The following is a 17,759-nucleotide window of genomic DNA, read 5'->3' as shown; positions in this document are numbered from 1 at the left end:
CCCATGGGGCATCTTGATGCTGAGATTCCACCATCAAAAATGTCCCTGGAGAATGGGGATGGAGAGCATGGTAGAGGGAAAGCATTTGGAAATGAGAGATTGACAGACCAGGGTTCATACAGCTATGCAGCCTTGGGCCAGCAGCTTCCCCTCTCTGAGCCTCAGTTTCCTCTTCTGTTAAATGGGCATCTCCCCTCCTCTGGATGCCATTAGCTGGGTCTCTCTGACTTGCCTCTGGGTGCTGGCCTAGAAAGCTGAGAGGAGGTTGGCAGGGAGGATTTGGACATTGTCTTGGGGGCAGAGTTTTTGGGATAGGGTAGGCATCTTCCACCTGACTACACATCACTGAGTAAGCATGTGTTGGGCAAAATGCCAGACAAATAGTAGGTACACTGTGTAGATTTCCCAGAACACAGTAGACACACCCTACCTAGGTTGCCTGGCACACAGTGGGCACACTGTGTAGATTGCCTGACACATAGTAGGCATGCTCTATGGAAAATATATGGAAAACAATAGACACACTTTATGTAGAGTGCACAACACAAGTAGCCACTCTGTGTAGAGTTCCTGGCACACAGTAGGTGTGCTCTATGAAAAGTGTCCAGCACACAGTGTTGCTCTATGTAGAGTATGCAGCACATGGTAGGTCTGTAGAAACATAGCATTCAGCAGATGCACCATACAGACTGCTCAGCACACAGTAGGTTCAATATGTAGCGTTCCTGACCCTTAGTAGGTGCGCTATGAAGAGTTCCAAGAATACAGTAGGTAATCTATATAGAGTTCCCAGAACACAGTTGGTGCTCTGTGTAGAGTGCTCAACACATAAGTGCTCCATGTAGAATGCTTGGCCCTCAATAGGTGCAGAATGAAGGGTTCCTGCCACACAGTAGGTGCTCTATGAAGAGTTTCTGGCACACAGTAGGTGTTCCATGAAGAATGCCTGGCATACAGCAGGTGCCCTATGAAGAGTGCCTGCTACAAATGTGGTTTATGAAGAGCTCCTGCACATAGTACGAGCTCTAGGAAGAGTTCCTAGCACACTTAGGTGCTCTATGAAGAGTTCCCAGCCCTTAGTATGTGCCCAGCACACAGTAGGTACTCTATGAAGAGTGTCTGGCACACAGTAGGCACATTATGCAAATCACTTTGTAACAGGGTAGGCTACTTTATGTACAATACCAGGCACACAAGCAACTCCAGTCCTAGTTGCCAGCCCCTCCCCTTCTCTCCCACTTTTTGGGGCTCCTGATCCTTCCACCTCCTGAAGAACCTTCCTCTCCCCATCTAAGGCCCCACCCCATGCCTCAATTCCGGATGGGAGGACTGAGGACACAAAAAGAGCCAGTGCTACCATAGTTACAGCAAGGAGGGGCCAGAGTGGGGCCCCCACTACGGGGTCTCCTACAAGTACCACATCCTCTCACTGCCCCTCTCAGGCTGACCCCCACTTCCCCTCCGTCCTCCTCTCTGATCCCTGAACCTGAGTCCAGCCCTACAGATGTGCTTTTGCCTACCCGTGCCTTTTATCTCCATAATGTGATCCTGGTAATCCCTGGTGAGCTGGAATCTTTCTTCTAGGGCTGGCTGGAGTCAGGGTTGAATTCCCGCCAGGCTGAGAGGCCCGCATGACCCGCTCTGGGCTCACATTCTGGGAGGTGTTTTGGGAAAAGGACTTGGCTTGGTGATGTTCCCCAGGCCCCTGAAATCCTGCTCTTTCTCACTGCACCCTGGCTTTGGAGAGAACGGGGTGTCTGTAAACTTGGGGCACAGAGAACTTTGTCCTCTGTCCCCAGCTCATTCCCCACCCCTGGTGGGAGGGGCTGAGCCTTGGGGAATCTCTGGCCCACGCTGTGTGACACTGAGCCAGTGATTCAGCAGCTTTGAGTACCCTGCCCCTCCCTCTGATTTTGAGCAGGTGCAAGGCAGGGAAGAGACAGGAAGCCAACGGGGATTGGCCGGTTCAGCCCCGTCCCTCCCAGCTTTCCCCAGGCTAGAGACCAAGAACAAAGACATCCCAGAAGAGGCAGGAAGAGGTTGCAGTGGACAAGCTCTTCTGACAGAAGGTGCTGGCTGGGGGGTGGCAGGGCTGGTGTGTTTGTCTTGGCCCTTGCAGAGAAGGGGTGCAACCCAAGCATGGGTGAGTGGGCTGGCCTAGAGCACTGCTGGTTATTGGGTAAAATGCTCCCCCTCACCTCCTCCTCTGGCTTCAGGACTTTTCTGGACTCCAGCTGCCTCTCTGCCTCTGTCTCGCTCATTTCTCTCTTGCTCACTTTCTCCCTCTCTCTGTCTTTTTCTGTGTCTCTCTGTCTCTGCTTCTCTTCCTCTCACTTTGCCTCTGCCCTCTGAAATTTCCTGAGCCTCCCTCCCTCCCTCAGCCCCATGCTCACCTATCTCTAAGCCCTCCTTGACCCAGCTAAGTGTGCCCTTCTCTCTCCCCACCCTCTCTGCATCCCTAAACATTGCTTTTGCCACCTGGGACCCCATATCTCCCCTCTACCTCTCCCTTTCCTTCTCCCTGTCCACCTCCCTGTCTCCTTCCCTCTCCCTATCCCTGCTCCCCACCCTCTCCCCATCTCTGTCCTCCTCCTTGCCCCCTCTCAGCTTCTCCCTTGTCCTGCAGCTCACCTCCTTGGCCCTTTCCCTCTCCTTTGTGAACCACCCACCTCTCCCTCCAAGCTCGCCATTACCATCCCTTTTCCTCACCTTTAGAAGCTCACCCTCTGTTCTGGCTTTCCCAAGGATGCCGCTGCTGAGCCTGTCCTGGCTGGGACTTGGGCCCATGGCCCCCTCCCCGTGGCTGCTCCTGCTGCTGATTGGGGCTTCCTGGCTCCTGGCCTGTGCCCTGGCCTGGTCCTTCACCTTCTATGAGAAGTACCACCACCTCCGATGCTTCCCTCAGCCCCCAAAACTGAACTGGTTCTTGGGTCATGTGGGCCTGGTGAGTGGAGCACCAGAACCTGGATTGGACTTCCAAGGGGTCAGAAATGGGACTCAGGGAGCTGAGAGATGGGGAGCTGGGCTGAGTGCAGGACAGTAGAAATTCAGGGAGGCTGGATTTCCTCACTCACCCTCCAGGTCCATTTCTCTCCTCTTTGGTCCACCCTATGCCCTGAGCCTTACTCTCACTCTTACTCCCACCTCCTCTAAGCCTTCTTGGGGTCAGCTTCCTGCCTGTTATCCACAAATTAGTGCACCTTCCAAGGGTGGCTGGATGGAGCCAATGTCCTGCCCTGTCCTGTCTCCACCCTGAACACAGATCTTTCCTCAGGGGCATAGTCCAGGGTCTGGTTCCACCCTTCATCCTCTCAGTGGACCTCAGGCCAGTGCCCAAACTTCTCTGGGCCAAGGGGCACAGTCAGGCCCCCCTGGGGCACCTTCCTCCTCTTATCTTGCTATCCACTCCCAAGATGTACCATGACCCCATTGCCCAACCTGGATAAAAGTTCACCACTTACCCTTTTGGGAGCCTTCCTTGACTCCCCAGACTTTGAACTCCTCTGAATTGGTCTTGTTCATACTTTAACTTAAAAAGTTAATTTGCCTAATTAGTTGATTAATTAGTTAGTTAATAATCTATCTCTGCATTAGACTTTGGATCAGGTACTCTATCACCAATGCTCAGCCAAGGGGCTGGCATACAGTAGGCGCTCAACAAAATTTGATGTCTAGTGGTTGAGTTTGCCATTACCACTTTGGGTCATCCAAGGCCATAGGGAGGAACTCCCAGATGCTCCCCTCTCCAGACCAACTGTAGGATGCCTATAGCTGAGCAGCTTCTCCTCTGCCTGGCCTAAGAACTAAAGTTTGGGAAACAGTGACACTATCAAGCTTTTCCTGGAGGTTTTTTGAGATTCTGGGTCTTGGAATTCCAAAAGACCATGAGACTGTCATAAAGTTACTGCAGTTCTGCCTCCCATCTTGCCTTGGAGGCTAGTCTCAATAGCCTTTCCCTCCTCCTGTCCGTCTTGCTGTCACTTTCCCTCTCTAGACCAATTTCACCCAGCACATTAACTCCTTGCTCCAGGGAATAGGTAGCAGGTCACAAATGTGACAACAATATATGTCCACCAGCTCAGAGAAGCCTGGGCATCCTATGGGACAAGGGCAGATGATTCACCATGCCTATTTGGTGGATGTGGCCCCAGTTTCTTCATATTTGAATGGCCCATCAAAGGACATGTCTGTAGGTTCAGGGAGAAGGTGCACAGTGACAATCTGCCCCTGGGTGGTATACAGGTGATGCTCCTAATGAGAGCACCGTTCTTATAGACAATCAGAGTCCACGTCCATCGCCGTGGGGATTCCAAGACTGGAAGTTACCTGTCTGTAGACCTCCATTCAGGATCTCCCTACAGGACCTCCTCCTTGGGCTTTGCCCCATGGGCCCTCTCCTTCAAGCTATCCACTATTCTGGAAACTCTCCCAGATGAGAAAATCTCTCTTCTTCACCCAAGCTCTGCCTCTCAGTGGGCAGAGAACATGTCTTCTGTGTCTGACCTGGGTCAAGCCCTTAGTACTTGAAGACTCCAGGATCTTCTGGCTCTAGGGACACTTGATTCATTATATCATAGCAGAGCCACTACACACTGTTTATGCAGAGGCTGGCAAGGAGGTGGGGGACGGCCAGGGATTCCTCTTGGGGAGATGACTACCCCCCACTTCACTTACAGGTCAACCCCAGTGAGCAGGGCATGTTGAAACTATCTCAGCTGGTAGCCACCTACTCCCAGGCTTTTGTGGCCTGGATGGGGCCCACCATCCCTGTCATCAGTCTGTTCCACCCAGATGTCATCCGGTGTGTCACCAATGCCTCAGGTACCCATGCAGAGCTTGTGGTGATGGGTGCTGTGGGGATCCCAAGGGTGTTGAGGTCCTTCATCCAAAGCTTGTGAGGGCTTCTGCAGGGATACCTGGCCCCACATCCCCTCTCCTCACTCATCCAACTTTCTCATTCTCCTTCTTTTACATACTCAGCAACATTCATCTCACTGTCAGCCCCCCACGCTGTCATTCTAGACACTAGTAGGGCCATATAAGGCCTAACAATCCCAATGAAGTTCTGGAGGATCTCCCAGTGTTGGAGAGATGGAGGGTACAGATACCCTCAACACTGTGTGGTCAGAATGGGGCAGATAGAGAGCAATGGGCTGGGACAGCCCAGAGGAGATGCATGACAGGCTGGAAGGCTTCCTTGAAGAGGGGTTGCAGGATCTGGGTCTGGAACTATGAGCAAGAATTTTTATGCAAGGGGCATGGTGATGCAGTGTGCAGTGGTAGAGAGTGACTGTGGCCAGGTCCTTCATCTCTCTGGTTGTTGGTATCTAAGCAAAGAAAGGGAATCGATTGACTGAAAAGTGCAGGAAGAACCCTCCACCAGTCATGTCTGGTCCTGTCTAGGGCAAGTCTGTGTGATGTCTGCTGTGTAGCCAGAGCACTGTGTACTTACACCTGGAATCATAGGGACATGGTCTCAGGCTCAGCTGTGGCCAAAGATCTTTGGGTGAAGTCCATGTCTATCAGGTCCTTGTCAGAGGTGCTGTTTAAAACAGTCTGGTTCTCCTTCTGATCACATGAGTCATGTTTATGTCTTGTTTGAGGTCAGTGCTAGAATGTGACTGTGACCCATGGATCCTCTTAAAAATATCTGGCAGCTTGTTTGAATTGGGTATAAGGCAGGTATAAGGTATCCCTAGGTCACATTTGGTCAATTTGGGGATGCAAAATTGTCCATATACCTTTTATGGCTGGGGTGCTTCTGTGGGTCAAGCTGAAATGTCAGATGGTCTTTGGTCTAAGACACTGCATACTCTTTCAAGTTTTGCACACATTGGGAAGGTCGTGAATATTGTCACCATGACAGATGTCAAGGTCCATATCAGGATATGTCATACAAAGCTGGGATGATTGGGGTGTTCTAGGTCAACTTAATAAATGTTGTAGAATGTTGGGCTGCACTCAGGTGTTTCAGAACATGTTGAACTGTGGAGGAGACATGCATGGTGTGACAGGGTGTGTGGAGCTATGTCTTGGTGTATCTAAGCATGCTGAAGTGTGCCTGTGTGCTCTGTCTTTGATCTCCTGTGGTGCCGCAGCTTGGTCTGGTCACCCCTTGTCTCCTCCTCCTGCTTGCTCTCTCTGTGCATGGCCCCATTACTGCTATGCTGGGCTTGGTGGGAGAATGGGCAGACCCCACCTGAGGTCCCTCCCCAATCTCCTTATGACACCTGATGGCCCATCTCTCATGTCAGCCACCATCGCACCCAAAGATGTGGTCTTCTACCACTTCCTGAAGCCCTGGTTGGGTGAGTAACTGTAGGAAACAGAGGTTGGGGACACCCTAGGGGGCTAGGGGAAGGGGTGCCCTCTGCCACTGCCCCTGGCTGCCTCTACTAGGGGATGGGCTCCTGCTGAGTGCTGGTGACAAGTGGAGCCGCCACCGCCGCATGCTGACACCTGCCTTCCACTTCAACATCCTGAAGCCCTATATGAAGATTTTCAATGAGAGTGCGAACATCATGCATGTGAGTCCCTTGAACCAGGGGTCCCAGATGGAGCCTTTGGTGGAAGGGACCCCAGACACATCTTGTCTGGAATCTTGGCTCTCTTGTGTGGCTTTGAGTCCATTGCTCTTTCTCTCTGTGCCTCAGTTTCCTCATCTGCGTAATAGGGATAATGATCTCTACTTCGGTGGGTGATCAAGGTGACTTATGGAATCATGTCTCTAGAATATGGTAGGTGATTAGAAGGTGGAGTTTCTAATCTCCCTCCCAGAATCCTAAGGATTCATGAATAATGACAAAGAGTGCACATTGGCTGTTGTTGAATAACCACTTCAAAACTCATTGGTTTGAAACAATAAAAACTTATTATTGCCTAGAAGTCTATGGGTCAGTTGACTGGTTCTTCTGGACTTGGGCTCACTAATGTATATGTGATCAGCTGAGTGTCAGGTAGACAGATCTGCTGTTCCTTCCTCACCTATCTCACATGGTTGGATCTTGGCTGTCTCAAGTTTACCCAGGACAGCCTCTGCTGGGTCAACTGGACTTCCCTCCAAGGTGATATCTTACCCTCCAGCAGACATCCCAGGATTTCACACATGGCAGAGGCAGGGTTCCAAGAGAGTGAGATAAAACTGAAATGCCTTTGGAAGCCTATGTTGAGAACTGCCATGTCATTATCACTGTGCTCTATTAGACCAAGGAAATCACAACACCAGCCTAAAATCAGAGGGTGAGGAAATTGTCTACTTCTTAGTGGAAATTGCTGCAAAGTTGCATTGTAAAGGACATGGCTATAGGAAGAGGCGAAACACTGGGGAAAAAGATTTTATGAACTGTCTGTGTTTTTTCCCTACTTGTAATCTGACAAGCTAGCTTGTAACTATTTCATGGATTCTGCCAGAAGGCACGAGACTCTTGGGTCAGAGACAAAGGACTTTTCTATTCACGGCACATCAAGCAATGTATGCTTCATGTTGGTTCGTATTCTTTCCCCAAGCCACCCAAATCTCATAGTGGGGACACAAACATCCCCAAATGGACACCTGCAGATGCAGACTGTTGCATTATACGAAGGAAACACTAAGTTTAGGGGATCTGCAATTTTATAGGAAGCAGAAGCAAGCCTGATTTTTGTCCAAGGGAAGACATTATATCATCTCTCAAGCTTGCTCACTGCAACCTGAGAAACGGTCCTGGAAAAGACTGTCAGGTCTGTACCATCTTGGCATGACCAGCAAGAATGTGAAGGGATGTTTGGAGTCCATGATGGACTGCCTTTTCCATATAGGAAACATTTTTGCAACCATACTATAACAAGGATGATGATGATGATGAAGTTGATGAAAGCTAACATTTATTAAGCACTCACTGTATGTCAGAAATGGTGCCACTCTAAGATATATGTTGACTAATTTAATTTTCATAACCCTAAGAGGTAGAGATGGCTATTTTTTCCATACTAGAAATGATGAAATTGAATCTCAGAGAGATTAAGGGCTTGCTCAAAATTATTCAGCTATAAGTTAAATTACTTTATCTGACACTGAAGGAGATCATCCAAACTGTTACTAGGGATTTGGCAGCTGGTACCCAGAGGAGGATGTTAACTTGATCAAGAGCATATAGAGCTCATGAGTCAGAGCTAGGATTGAACCCATATCTCCTGACTCTCAGTCATGGATTCTTCATGTCTTAACTGTGACAACTTTCCCACCCAAGCCTGTTCCTTCTTGAAAGTGGGTGGCTAGGGTGAAGGACCAAGAGAACGGGTTCAGATAGGTGGCTGGCCTCGGGGAAGGGAATTAGGGCAGACATATCCCAGCTCCATTTCTTGCGCTCTCTCTGCCAGGCCAAGTGGCGGCACCTGGCATCAGAGGGCAGTGCCCGCCTGGACATGTTTGAGCATATAAGCCTCATGACTCTGGACAGTCTGCAGAAATGTGTCTTCAGCTTTGACAGCCACTGCCAAGAGTGAGTTCTCACCAGGTCCTGGGAACTTCATACCATGACCCAAGGTAGTAGTTTGGGGGTAGATGAATGACCATGGCAATTAGAAGATCCTTCCTGGAGGAGGTAGGTGAGAGTTAAGCATTGAAAGACAAGGTAGGGATGTAGACATACTTAGTATATGCAAGGAAGCTAGGATGATTAGAGCAAAGATGCACCTAGGAAATGGGGTTAGGGCGATGTAGATGGCTAGAACTTAAGGCTCTTGAAAACCAGGCAAAGGTGTATGAATGTTATTGTAAGTTTCTAGGTAGCTATGGAAGGGTGCAAGCAGATGAGGGATATGGTCAGAACAGAGTTTTGGTTATCAGTCTCTCTGTAGGTCTGATTTCTGACTGTTTTGCTGGCTTTGGATATGAGGCTACCAGGGAGAGACTGGGTCCATGGATCTGTTGAGAGGATGATATCTGAGAGAGCAGAGAGGTTGGGGGAGAAGGGACAGGATGGAATATTGGGCATGAGAGGAGAGATAGTCATGATATATAAGCTCTGCTCTAGAGACATGGGGGCTGGGAAGCAGTTCACTGAGATGAGGATGCAGGTAGAGAAATAAATATAGAGAGCCACACCTCCTGGGTCATTCCCACCATGTATCTCTGGAGCCATCTTCTCCTGGATGCTCAGGTTCATGGTAGGAGGTAGCTACTACCTTCTGAGTGAGAAGTGCTCCTTGACTTCAGGTAGGTAAGTTGTTGCCTCTGTTTGTGCTCTCCTCCTGCAGAAAGCCCAGCAAATATATTGCAGCCATCCTGGAACTCAGTGCCCTTGTAGCAAAACGGAATCAGCAGATCTTCCTGTACACGGACTTCCTGTACCACCTCACTCCCAATGGATGGCGCTTCCGCAGGGCCTGCAGGCTGGTGCATGACTTCACAGATGCTGTCATCCAGGAGCGGCGCCGCACCCTTTCTGATCATGGTGCTGATGACTTCCTCATGGACAAGGCCAGGACCAAGACTTTGGACTTCATTGATGTGCTCCTGCTGGCCAAGGTGGGCTTCTCTGGCATCTGAATTCAAGAGGTAGACTGGATCTTGATTTCAAATGTCAGATCAAAGAACTTGGATTCAATCCAGGGGGCACTGGATAGGATTGGTAGGTGTTTGAGTATGGGAGAGATGGGTCTGATATGCATATCAGAGGTCACTGTGTGAGGTAGCCTGCAGGGAACAGTTCAGTCTGAAACTGTGAAGGGTATGTGAATTTACCTTATTACAGGCTCATAAGTTACCCTGTTATAGTTTGTATATATATATTGGCAGATGCTTTAGACATCAGTCCCTGGCATCAAATCAGATCATTTGTTACTCAATGCAATTACAGTAGCAAATAGAATAATCATGATGGTTTCTTAGGCTCAAATTACTCCAAGGGTATCAGGACATGGCCAGTGCTTCAGCTCTCCATGCAACAGTTTGCACTACAGCAGAGGAAAGTTCACATTATCATTCTTGTTGATTATATGGGTGAGCTAGCTCATCTGCCCCTATTCCCTTCTGGGGAAACTGAGATAGATAGATAGATAGATAGACAGACAGATAGATAGATAGATAGATAGATAGATAGATAGATAGATAGACAGACACATATACCAAGAATTTTGTTCTGGAGTATAAACAAATCCTCTATAGCAAGAAGCAAAGTCTGTAGTTCACAACATCTCTGGGGGTAGACAATAAAGGATGCTCTGGATTCACTATCATACATGGGGAGCAATGCACAATCTTTAAATTACAAGGCATATTGCCATTCAATCGTATCATAGCCCAGATTGCCAGTAATTTTTATCTCAGAATGCTCTCATGCAGAAACATGAAAAAATTCCTACAGAGCAATGATTCATTCCTCCATTATAACCCAACAAGAAGCAAGTTTCCCAGGGAGGTGGCTTGAGGGGTGGGATCTGTGGGGATGGTGATGATGTGAGTTCTAGGATTCCAGGGTGGGCCTGGGTTTCTGGAATGATGATGGATCTTCAGACAATGTGTCGGTTATGGTGGGAGGCTCTCAGAGTTGGAGTGATTCTGTTAGTCTTGCCTTCTCTCCAGGATGAAGATGGGAAGGAACTGTCAGATGAGGACATCCGAGCAGAGGCTGACACCTTCATGTTTGAGGGTGAGGATCCCACCTTGAGATTACAGAAGGGGCAGTGGAGTCTCCATCCCTGGGACTTGGTGGGTGGACCCAGGACCACCCATTCTGCCACATTCTTCCCCATCGTCTTTGAGGGCTTACATGTAAGGGAGCTGTCCACCCAATGGTACTGAATCAGCCCAGAGGCTTAAGCCTATCTGGCTCCCTCTCAGGCCATGACACCACGGCCAGTGGCCTCTCCTGGGTCCTGTATAACCTTGCAAAGCACCCAGAATACCAGGATCACTGCCGGCAGGAGGTGCGAGAGCTCCTGAGGGACCACCAGTCAGAGGAGCTTGAATGGTGAGTGTGGGTTGTTCTGGTCTTTTCTCTGACCCCCTCTCATTGCCTCTGCTTCCCATGTGGGAGCAGATCTTTTTGTTGATTCTTCCATTATTGATTAGTGGGAATAGGAGGAGACACCAGAAACAGGGCTGCTACTCAGCCTGCCTGTCAATGGAAATTATGCAGGTTTTTGTGTGACAAAGACCTGGTCTTGAATGCTGGATCCTCTACTAATTTGCCATGTGATCTTAAATGAATTATTTTTTGTCTTCAAAATTGAGTGTTTACCACAAACATGGGACCATTCTCCAACCCCCAGAGCTTCTGGGAGAATTGGCAGCAATATGTATAGGCAGATGCTGGTTAGGACATCGTCACCAATGACTTTCTCTTCTCCTCCCATGGTTTTCTCCCCTGAAATCAGTTTTCAAAGATCATTGCTCTTCTGGATATTTACTCTTCTTCTGACCCTAAATTCCTACCCTGTGGCCCAGTCCAGTGATTTACAGGAGACATCTGGGGTAAAAGTTTTCCATCTCTTGTTGAGGAACACCTGCATCATTTATCCACCCTGCATTCCTTCTCATCCTCACCTCTGCTCCTAGTCTCATTCTGTTCCAGGTAGGATGAAGCCTCAGGTTGTGCCTTCCAGGTGCTCCCTGTCTAGTTGTTGAACAGTCCCAGATCAGGATAATCCCAGCTCACCTGGACAGGTCTTAAGGGCTGAGAGATGGTGATGGAGATGGTGGTCATGGTGGATAAAAGGTCTCATATAAGACCTTGAATGATAATCAGTAGCCATTTAGTATAATTAGCAAACAGTGACATAGGTCAATGAGACAAAGGCCAAGGAGAGAGGAAGAGGGAAAGGGGGAAATGAGTCAAACCAGTTGAGTCTACCAAGGGTGGCCAAATCCTTTGGCTGTGTGTGGTCCCAGGGGTTCATGAGATAATGATGTCAGAGATGGCAGCAAAGACTGGTTATGAGAAACTCTGAAAGCACTGTTAATGGCTTCAATTTTATTTACTCATTTATTTTTTATTGCAGAAGTTGTAGGTTTAAAAAAAAGCATGCAGAAAATAGAGTTCCCATATACCCCGCTATTATTAACAACTTGCACTAGTGTGATACATTTGTATAATTGATGGAAGAATATTATTCTAATTGTACTATTAACCATGGTCCATGGTTTATATTAGGGTTCACTGTTTGGGTTGTACAGTGCTATGGTTTTTTTAAAAATGTATTTTTATTCTAATCACATACATACAATCTAAAATTCTCCCCCTTAACCATTTTCATCTATATCCTTCAGTGCTATCATCAACAATGTCCACTACTGAGACTTTCCATCACTCCAAACAGAAATTCTGTACCAATGAAGCATTAATCCCCCATTTCCTACCCTCACTCCAGCCCCTGGTAACCTGTATTCTAGTTTCTGACTTTATGGATTTGCTTACTCTTAAGTATTTCATGTAAGTGAGATCATACAATGGCTTTGATCTTGAGCCATGGGCAATGGTAGTCATGGGGGATGTTTGAGTAGGAGAGGGGCAGGTCATATCAGGGCATCACAAAGATGCCTGTAGGGCAAGGTTCAGGAGCAAACTCTTGTTGGTGAGCTCAGGGCCCAGAGATGAAATTCTGAGGCCTGAGCAATGCCAGGTCCTTGGAGATTGAGAAGAGATGCTGGACTGGAGAGACATTTTGGGGTTAGTGCTGTATACTCCAAGGCTTTTAAAATGAAGTTTTAAAGCAAAATTCTGCATTTGCTAAAAGAAACAAAAACCAAAGAGTACAAATTTGTTCATAATAAAAAGAAGTTCTTCTTTGATCCCCACCCAAATCGTGAATTCTACCAGTTGTTTTCTGGGTATCCTTCTGGAAGGCATCAATTCTTATAAGAGCATTTATTTGGACACCAACACACACATCCAATCATGCACACATTCTCGCTCTGTGTATGCAATATACATAGGTCTTCACATTAAGAATAATATATATATATATATATATATATATATATATATATATATATATTCAAAGTATTCTCTTTTTCTTCCATAATATGAACTCCAGAAAATTAATTTTGATTTACCAAAACAAATGAGAACAAGTTTTCTTGCATACAATGACACATTACTGAGAAGACAAGAGTCACCTTTGACACCCTCCCACAAAACCTAATCCCCTCCCTGTTTCCTGAGGGGTGTCCAGAGTCATCAATTTCTTGTGTATCCTTCCAGTCCTTTCCCTTTGCATGTTCATTTGTCACATGTTGTGTCTCACTCAACCTGTGTCTTACAGCACATTGCCTAGCATTCTATTGTTTACTCAGCTCATCCCTTTGTTGTGACATTTGTATGAACATTTTCAATTAGAATTGATACTGGCAAATTGCCTTTGAGCATGCCTATACTGATGTAGCCTCCCGCCTGTGGTGTGTGTATGATGGGACATATGTATAGTATCCAGTTGAATGGTGGTACCATGATTTATCTAAATGTTCCCATTTTTATGGTCACTTGGATTGTTCCCAGTGTTTGGTTAAAATAAATACAGCATATTGAATGTCCCTGTGCACTAAACTTTGTTTCCATGTGCATGTCTTTACAGGGAAAATTCCTAGAAAGGCAGTTGTTGAGTCAAAGACCCTCTGATTAGCTAGGACCTCTAGTACAATGTTAAAACATTGGATGTGCTTTTCTTACTTATTCTTAACAGGAAGACTATTTTATTTTTATGCAAATTTGTTAACCTGTGTACCGATGGTTTCTGGGGTGTGGGTTTTGCTCAGAACGACTTCTAAAATTAGTTTACTAAGTTCTCTCTGGTACTTTTGTGATACTGCTTTTCTAATGCTCAAATCTTTGATCTACCTGGTATGTATTTTGTTATAGGGAGTGAGAGTCAGGGAGAGGTGATGAAAGGGTCTCATGGGGCAGCAGGGGCTGGGGGAGTCTGTCTTTGCTCCCAGGACAACTGTTGGGGGTTTTAACAGGGACGACCTGGCCAACTTGCCCTTCCTGACCATGTGCATCAAGGAGAGTCTGCGGTTACACCCCCCAGTCCCCGTCATCTCCCGCTGCTGTACCCAGGATGTTGTGCTCCCGGATGGCCAGATTATTCCCAAAGGTGCTTGCAACGACAGGTGGAGGGGGTTCCTGGGCAGGAAGGGGGTTCCATCAGGAAGTGGGTGTTCCTCCTAACACCCCCCACCCCATATCCCACAGGTGTTATCTGCCTCGTGAGCATTTTCGGGACCCATCACAACCCGTCAGTTTGGCCGGATCCTGAGGTGCTGCCCCTCCCCCACTGATTTAAACACTATTGGGATCTGGGGGATGGTGCAGAGTCCTGACTCGGAAATCAGACCCACCTCCCCCAGCAACACACATCTGCCTCTTGAGGGCTTGCTGTCCTGGGAGACACCCCCACCCCTGCCTCAGCTGTCATATCTCATCCACCTCCAGGTCTATGACCCCTTCCGCTTTGACCCGGAAAAAATCCAGAAGAGATCACCTCTGGCTTTCATTCCCTTTTCAGCCGGGCCCAGGTGAGGCTAGCAGGCGTCTGAACGAGGAGGGGGTGACAGGTGTCAGTGGTCTGGGTCTCCGTCTTGTCCTGATTGTGGGAAGAAGGGAGGATCCAGGTGGCCAGAGTTCCAACTTCCTTCTCTCAACTCCTGGAGAGAATGGAAAAAGATCTGGAGAAAGGGGCTGAGGCCAACGGAGGGAGCTCTGGTGTGCTCAGCGTCTCCTCTTCCACATCTGCTGATCTGAGAAGGGGGTTGGAGTAGGGCAAAGCTTAAGGGACGTGGAAGTCCACATGGGGGTCCCATGCACGGTTAGCCCCCCTTCTATCCCTCAGGTTAATAAGGGAGAGGGTGGGTTCCCGGTTCCGGTCCAGGATCCATCAGGGCCGGGTTGGGAGTCCCAGCGGCAGTCCAAGCCCCAATCCCACCCGCAGGAACTGCATCGGGCAGGTTTTCGCCATGTCCGAGATGAAGGCAGTCCTGGCGCTCACGCTGCTGCGCTTCCGCGTCCTTCTGGACCAGACGAAGCCGCGGAGGAAGCCGGAGCTGATCCTGCGCGCGGAGGAGGGACTTTGGCTGCGGGTGGAGCCGCTGAGCGCTGGTTCGCCTGGATCCACCGCCACACGGCCTTAGAGCCATCCCAGACCCCACCCACCTACCTTTGCAGATTCCAAGGAATAAAACTTTGATGTCACCTCTGTCTGAACCACATTGATTTTCAACCGGTGGCACCTGGAGACTGTGGGGATCTAGGGGGAGATGGTGGCTATTGGGAGGTGGGGCTGCTACCTCTGAGCTTAAGACCTTGACTGACTTTTAGGCTGACAACAGGGACCCCCACAGCGATGGTGGGTTCTCCCAGAGCCCAATCACAGACATTACCTTTTGGGCCATTGGGAGCCATGTAAAGTGTTTGAGCAAGATGGGATCCAGGTTAAGAAGAGACTTAAGGGTCAAGCTTGAAGTTCAGAGGATAGGAAGAGGGGAGCCAAGTGTGCTGCCCCAAGACAAAATCCCTGGCTGCCCAGAATACAGCGGGAGAAGGGCTGTGGCCCAAACCCTAACAGCCTGTCCAGGACATGTAGTTCCCTCTCTGCTGCTTCCAAAGGCTCCAGCCATGTGTCTACCCCCTTCTAGTTGTCCCATCAGTGGTCCCCTTCCCCAGCCCTCAGGGGGTCTCCTCCCTCTTCTCTTCTGGGCCCCCTGATGCTGCCCAAGCAGCCTGGAAGATTCTAGTTGAGTCCCCACGGTGTGCCAGACTATCCTTGTAACACCTCTGGGTTTTAATTCTTTGTCCCTCTACTATGAGGCCATCAAAATAGAGGTTCACAATTTCCTGAATCCAGAAATGCCTCAAGGGCAAAAGTATATTTCACATTCATTTTACCTCTAGGTTTCTACTTTCATTTGTGTAATGTTTTGTAATTCCATTTTGTCTTTTCAGGTCATTTACTCACTTAATAAGATTGGAAAATTATTCAGCTTCTAACATTGTTTTTTTAAAAATTTGAAGGTTAATCCAAATAACACAGTTTGCCATTAACGGAAACTGGAAATCTCACATGGGATATCAAATTGTCCTGACCTTGTTATTACTCTACTCTTGGATGTATTATGACTAACAATTGCTATTGAGTTTATAGATTTCCAGACCCACAAAAACCCATATCAGGATCTGGAGGGATGGATGCACCTCACACAGAGATCCTGGACTTTGAACTGAATGCAGGTATCATTTGGAATTAGGGCTTGATGCCCTTAGGGATGTCTGAGTATGTTCTACATAGGGTAAAGAAGGTATACATTATATGCTTGAATAGCTAAAGGGGTGAACTGTGTGAGAGACTACTAGCTGTGTAATCTGAGAAGCCTTCTAGACCTTTTAGAATCCACAGTTTTAGCTGGGTGCATGGAAGTCTGAATGATTCATAATGAGATTCATCAAAGATTACACTCGAAGTCTTCCTTGAAACTAGAAAGGTTATATAATGGTGTCCTCTCTCTTATGGAGAACTAGATGTTTTTGTGCTAATTCTCAAGACTTTCCTTATGAGGAAGCTGTGACAATCTCTCTGTACAGTCTTCCCACTTCCTTCTTCTTGCTAGTTGGCAGCAGCTGGAACTTGATCTTGGATCACAAAGACAAATAGTGCACTTTTGGGGATTGTGGAGCAGAAAACTGGAAGAAGGCAAGGTCCTATGGCCATGGATCCACTAGAACCTGGAATTCTAAATATCAGGATTAGAGTGCCTGTGTTCTATTTACCAGCTGTTTGGTTGGGGAAAGTTTAAGCCTCAGTTTCTTTACTACCTTTATTGCATCTGCCTTATTGGGCTTTTTGAATATTGAATAAACCAGCGTGTTTAACATGACTTAGTGCACAAAAAAGAATTAAAATCCATTGGGGATGATTTCATTTTGCATCGCATTGAAAATTTTGCGATGCCATAGAAATCACAAAAGTTAAATGAACATAAATTTTGGGAACTGTAGCAAACTGCTGGTAACATAACCATCTTAATTTATTCAGTAAGTTCAAAATACTCCCAGTTATATCTGAGAAACTACAAGAGGCTTTGATATGATGCTGGCTCAAAGCTTATAACCGGAGAAGGAGGAAAAACAAAGCAAAAGCATGTCCTAGAGAATCACGACCAACCCTTTAATCTCGTCTAGATGTTCCGTGAAGTGGAGACCACGCGGGTCTGTAATGGTGACGGAGGGCGGATGGGGCGGGAGAGGCCCCGCTTCTTTCAGCACCGGGGACAGCGGCTGCTCCCCGCGAGACCACCTCCCGACCTGCAGGGGGCGCCCGAGTAGGTTCATCCCTTAGACGCCTGGAACACAGAGCTCAGGGCCAGAGCGCCTTTCTGGGGCGGACGGAGTGGGGGCGGGGATGATTCCGGCCTCAAAATAGGAAAGGAAAACTGCAAAACGTAATACAAAAATACTTAATGTATTCTAAGCTGAATGTCAGATATGGTTTTCTTTGCCATTAGACTTTTTGTTTAAAATATTTTAATTTTTCTTAAAGTGTTGTATATTTATAGAAAAGATGAAATAAGGGAAAGTAAGAAAAACCCCCACAAGTCTTACATGTAAAAATAATCACTGTTAATATTCTGTTGCATATCCCTCCAATTTTCAATTTTCATTTCATCTTTTTACAGGTAAAAATATCCTAATTTACTCATAAATTTATTCACATGTAATTTTTTTGATAAAAAATGCTATTTTACCACACAATGTTGTGGTAACTTGAGTTTTTCATATAATAACATATTT

The 17,759-nt window shown here is 47.5% G+C and overlaps 1 protein-coding gene across 4 annotated transcripts; it reads left to right on the top strand.

The window, feature by feature from the left end:
• Window positions 1-1,889: 1,889 nt before the first annotated feature.
• LOC119520422 (cytochrome P450 4F2-like) lies at window positions 1,890-15,157 on the top strand. 4 transcript variants are annotated; one of them, XM_037818267.1, is made up of 13 exons: window positions 1,890-2,069; window positions 2,746-2,944; window positions 4,677-4,821; window positions 6,255-6,308; window positions 6,400-6,527; window positions 8,359-8,480; window positions 9,238-9,508; window positions 10,565-10,631; window positions 10,823-10,952; window positions 13,940-14,073; window positions 14,172-14,236; window positions 14,412-14,494; window positions 14,908-15,157. In XM_037818267.1, the coding sequence occupies exons 2-13, from the start codon at window positions 2,747-2,749 to the stop codon at window positions 15,104-15,106; spliced, it is 1,596 nt and encodes a 531-aa protein (XP_037674195.1). In that variant the 5' UTR covers window positions 1,890-2,069; window position 2,746; the 3' UTR covers window positions 15,107-15,157. The 4 variants fall into 4 exon arrangements, with proteins under 4 accessions (XP_037674195.1, XP_037674194.1, XP_037674196.1 ...); XM_037818266.1 differs by having other exon boundaries at window positions 2,033-2,143; XM_037818268.1 differs by having other exon boundaries at window positions 2,033-2,143; window positions 14,924-15,070.
• Window positions 15,158-17,759: the final 2,602 nt, after the last annotated feature.

This window comes from Choloepus didactylus, chromosome 25 (genome assembly GCF_015220235.1).
Source record: "Choloepus didactylus isolate mChoDid1 chromosome 25, mChoDid1.pri, whole genome shotgun sequence".
NCBI lineage: Eukaryota > Metazoa > Chordata > Mammalia > Pilosa > Megalonychidae > Choloepus > Choloepus didactylus.
The sequence above is the reverse complement of the archived record's forward strand: the minus strand, read 5'-3'. Positions and strand labels throughout refer to the sequence as shown.

Excerpts from the sequence above, each read along its gene's own strand:
- LOC119520422 (XM_037818267.1), top strand. The coding sequence starts at position 2,747 with ATGCCGCTGCTGAGCCTGTCCTGGCTGGGACTTGGGCCCATGGCCCCC. Across the intron at positions 6,309-6,399 it reads CTTCCTGAAGCCCTGGTTGG|GGGATGGGCTCCTGCTGAGT; the intron begins GTGAGTAACTGT and ends TGCCTCTACTAG. Across the intron at positions 14,237-14,411 it reads CAGTTTGGCCGGATCCTGAG|GTCTATGACCCCTTCCGCTT; the intron begins GTGCTGCCCCTC and ends ATCCACCTCCAG.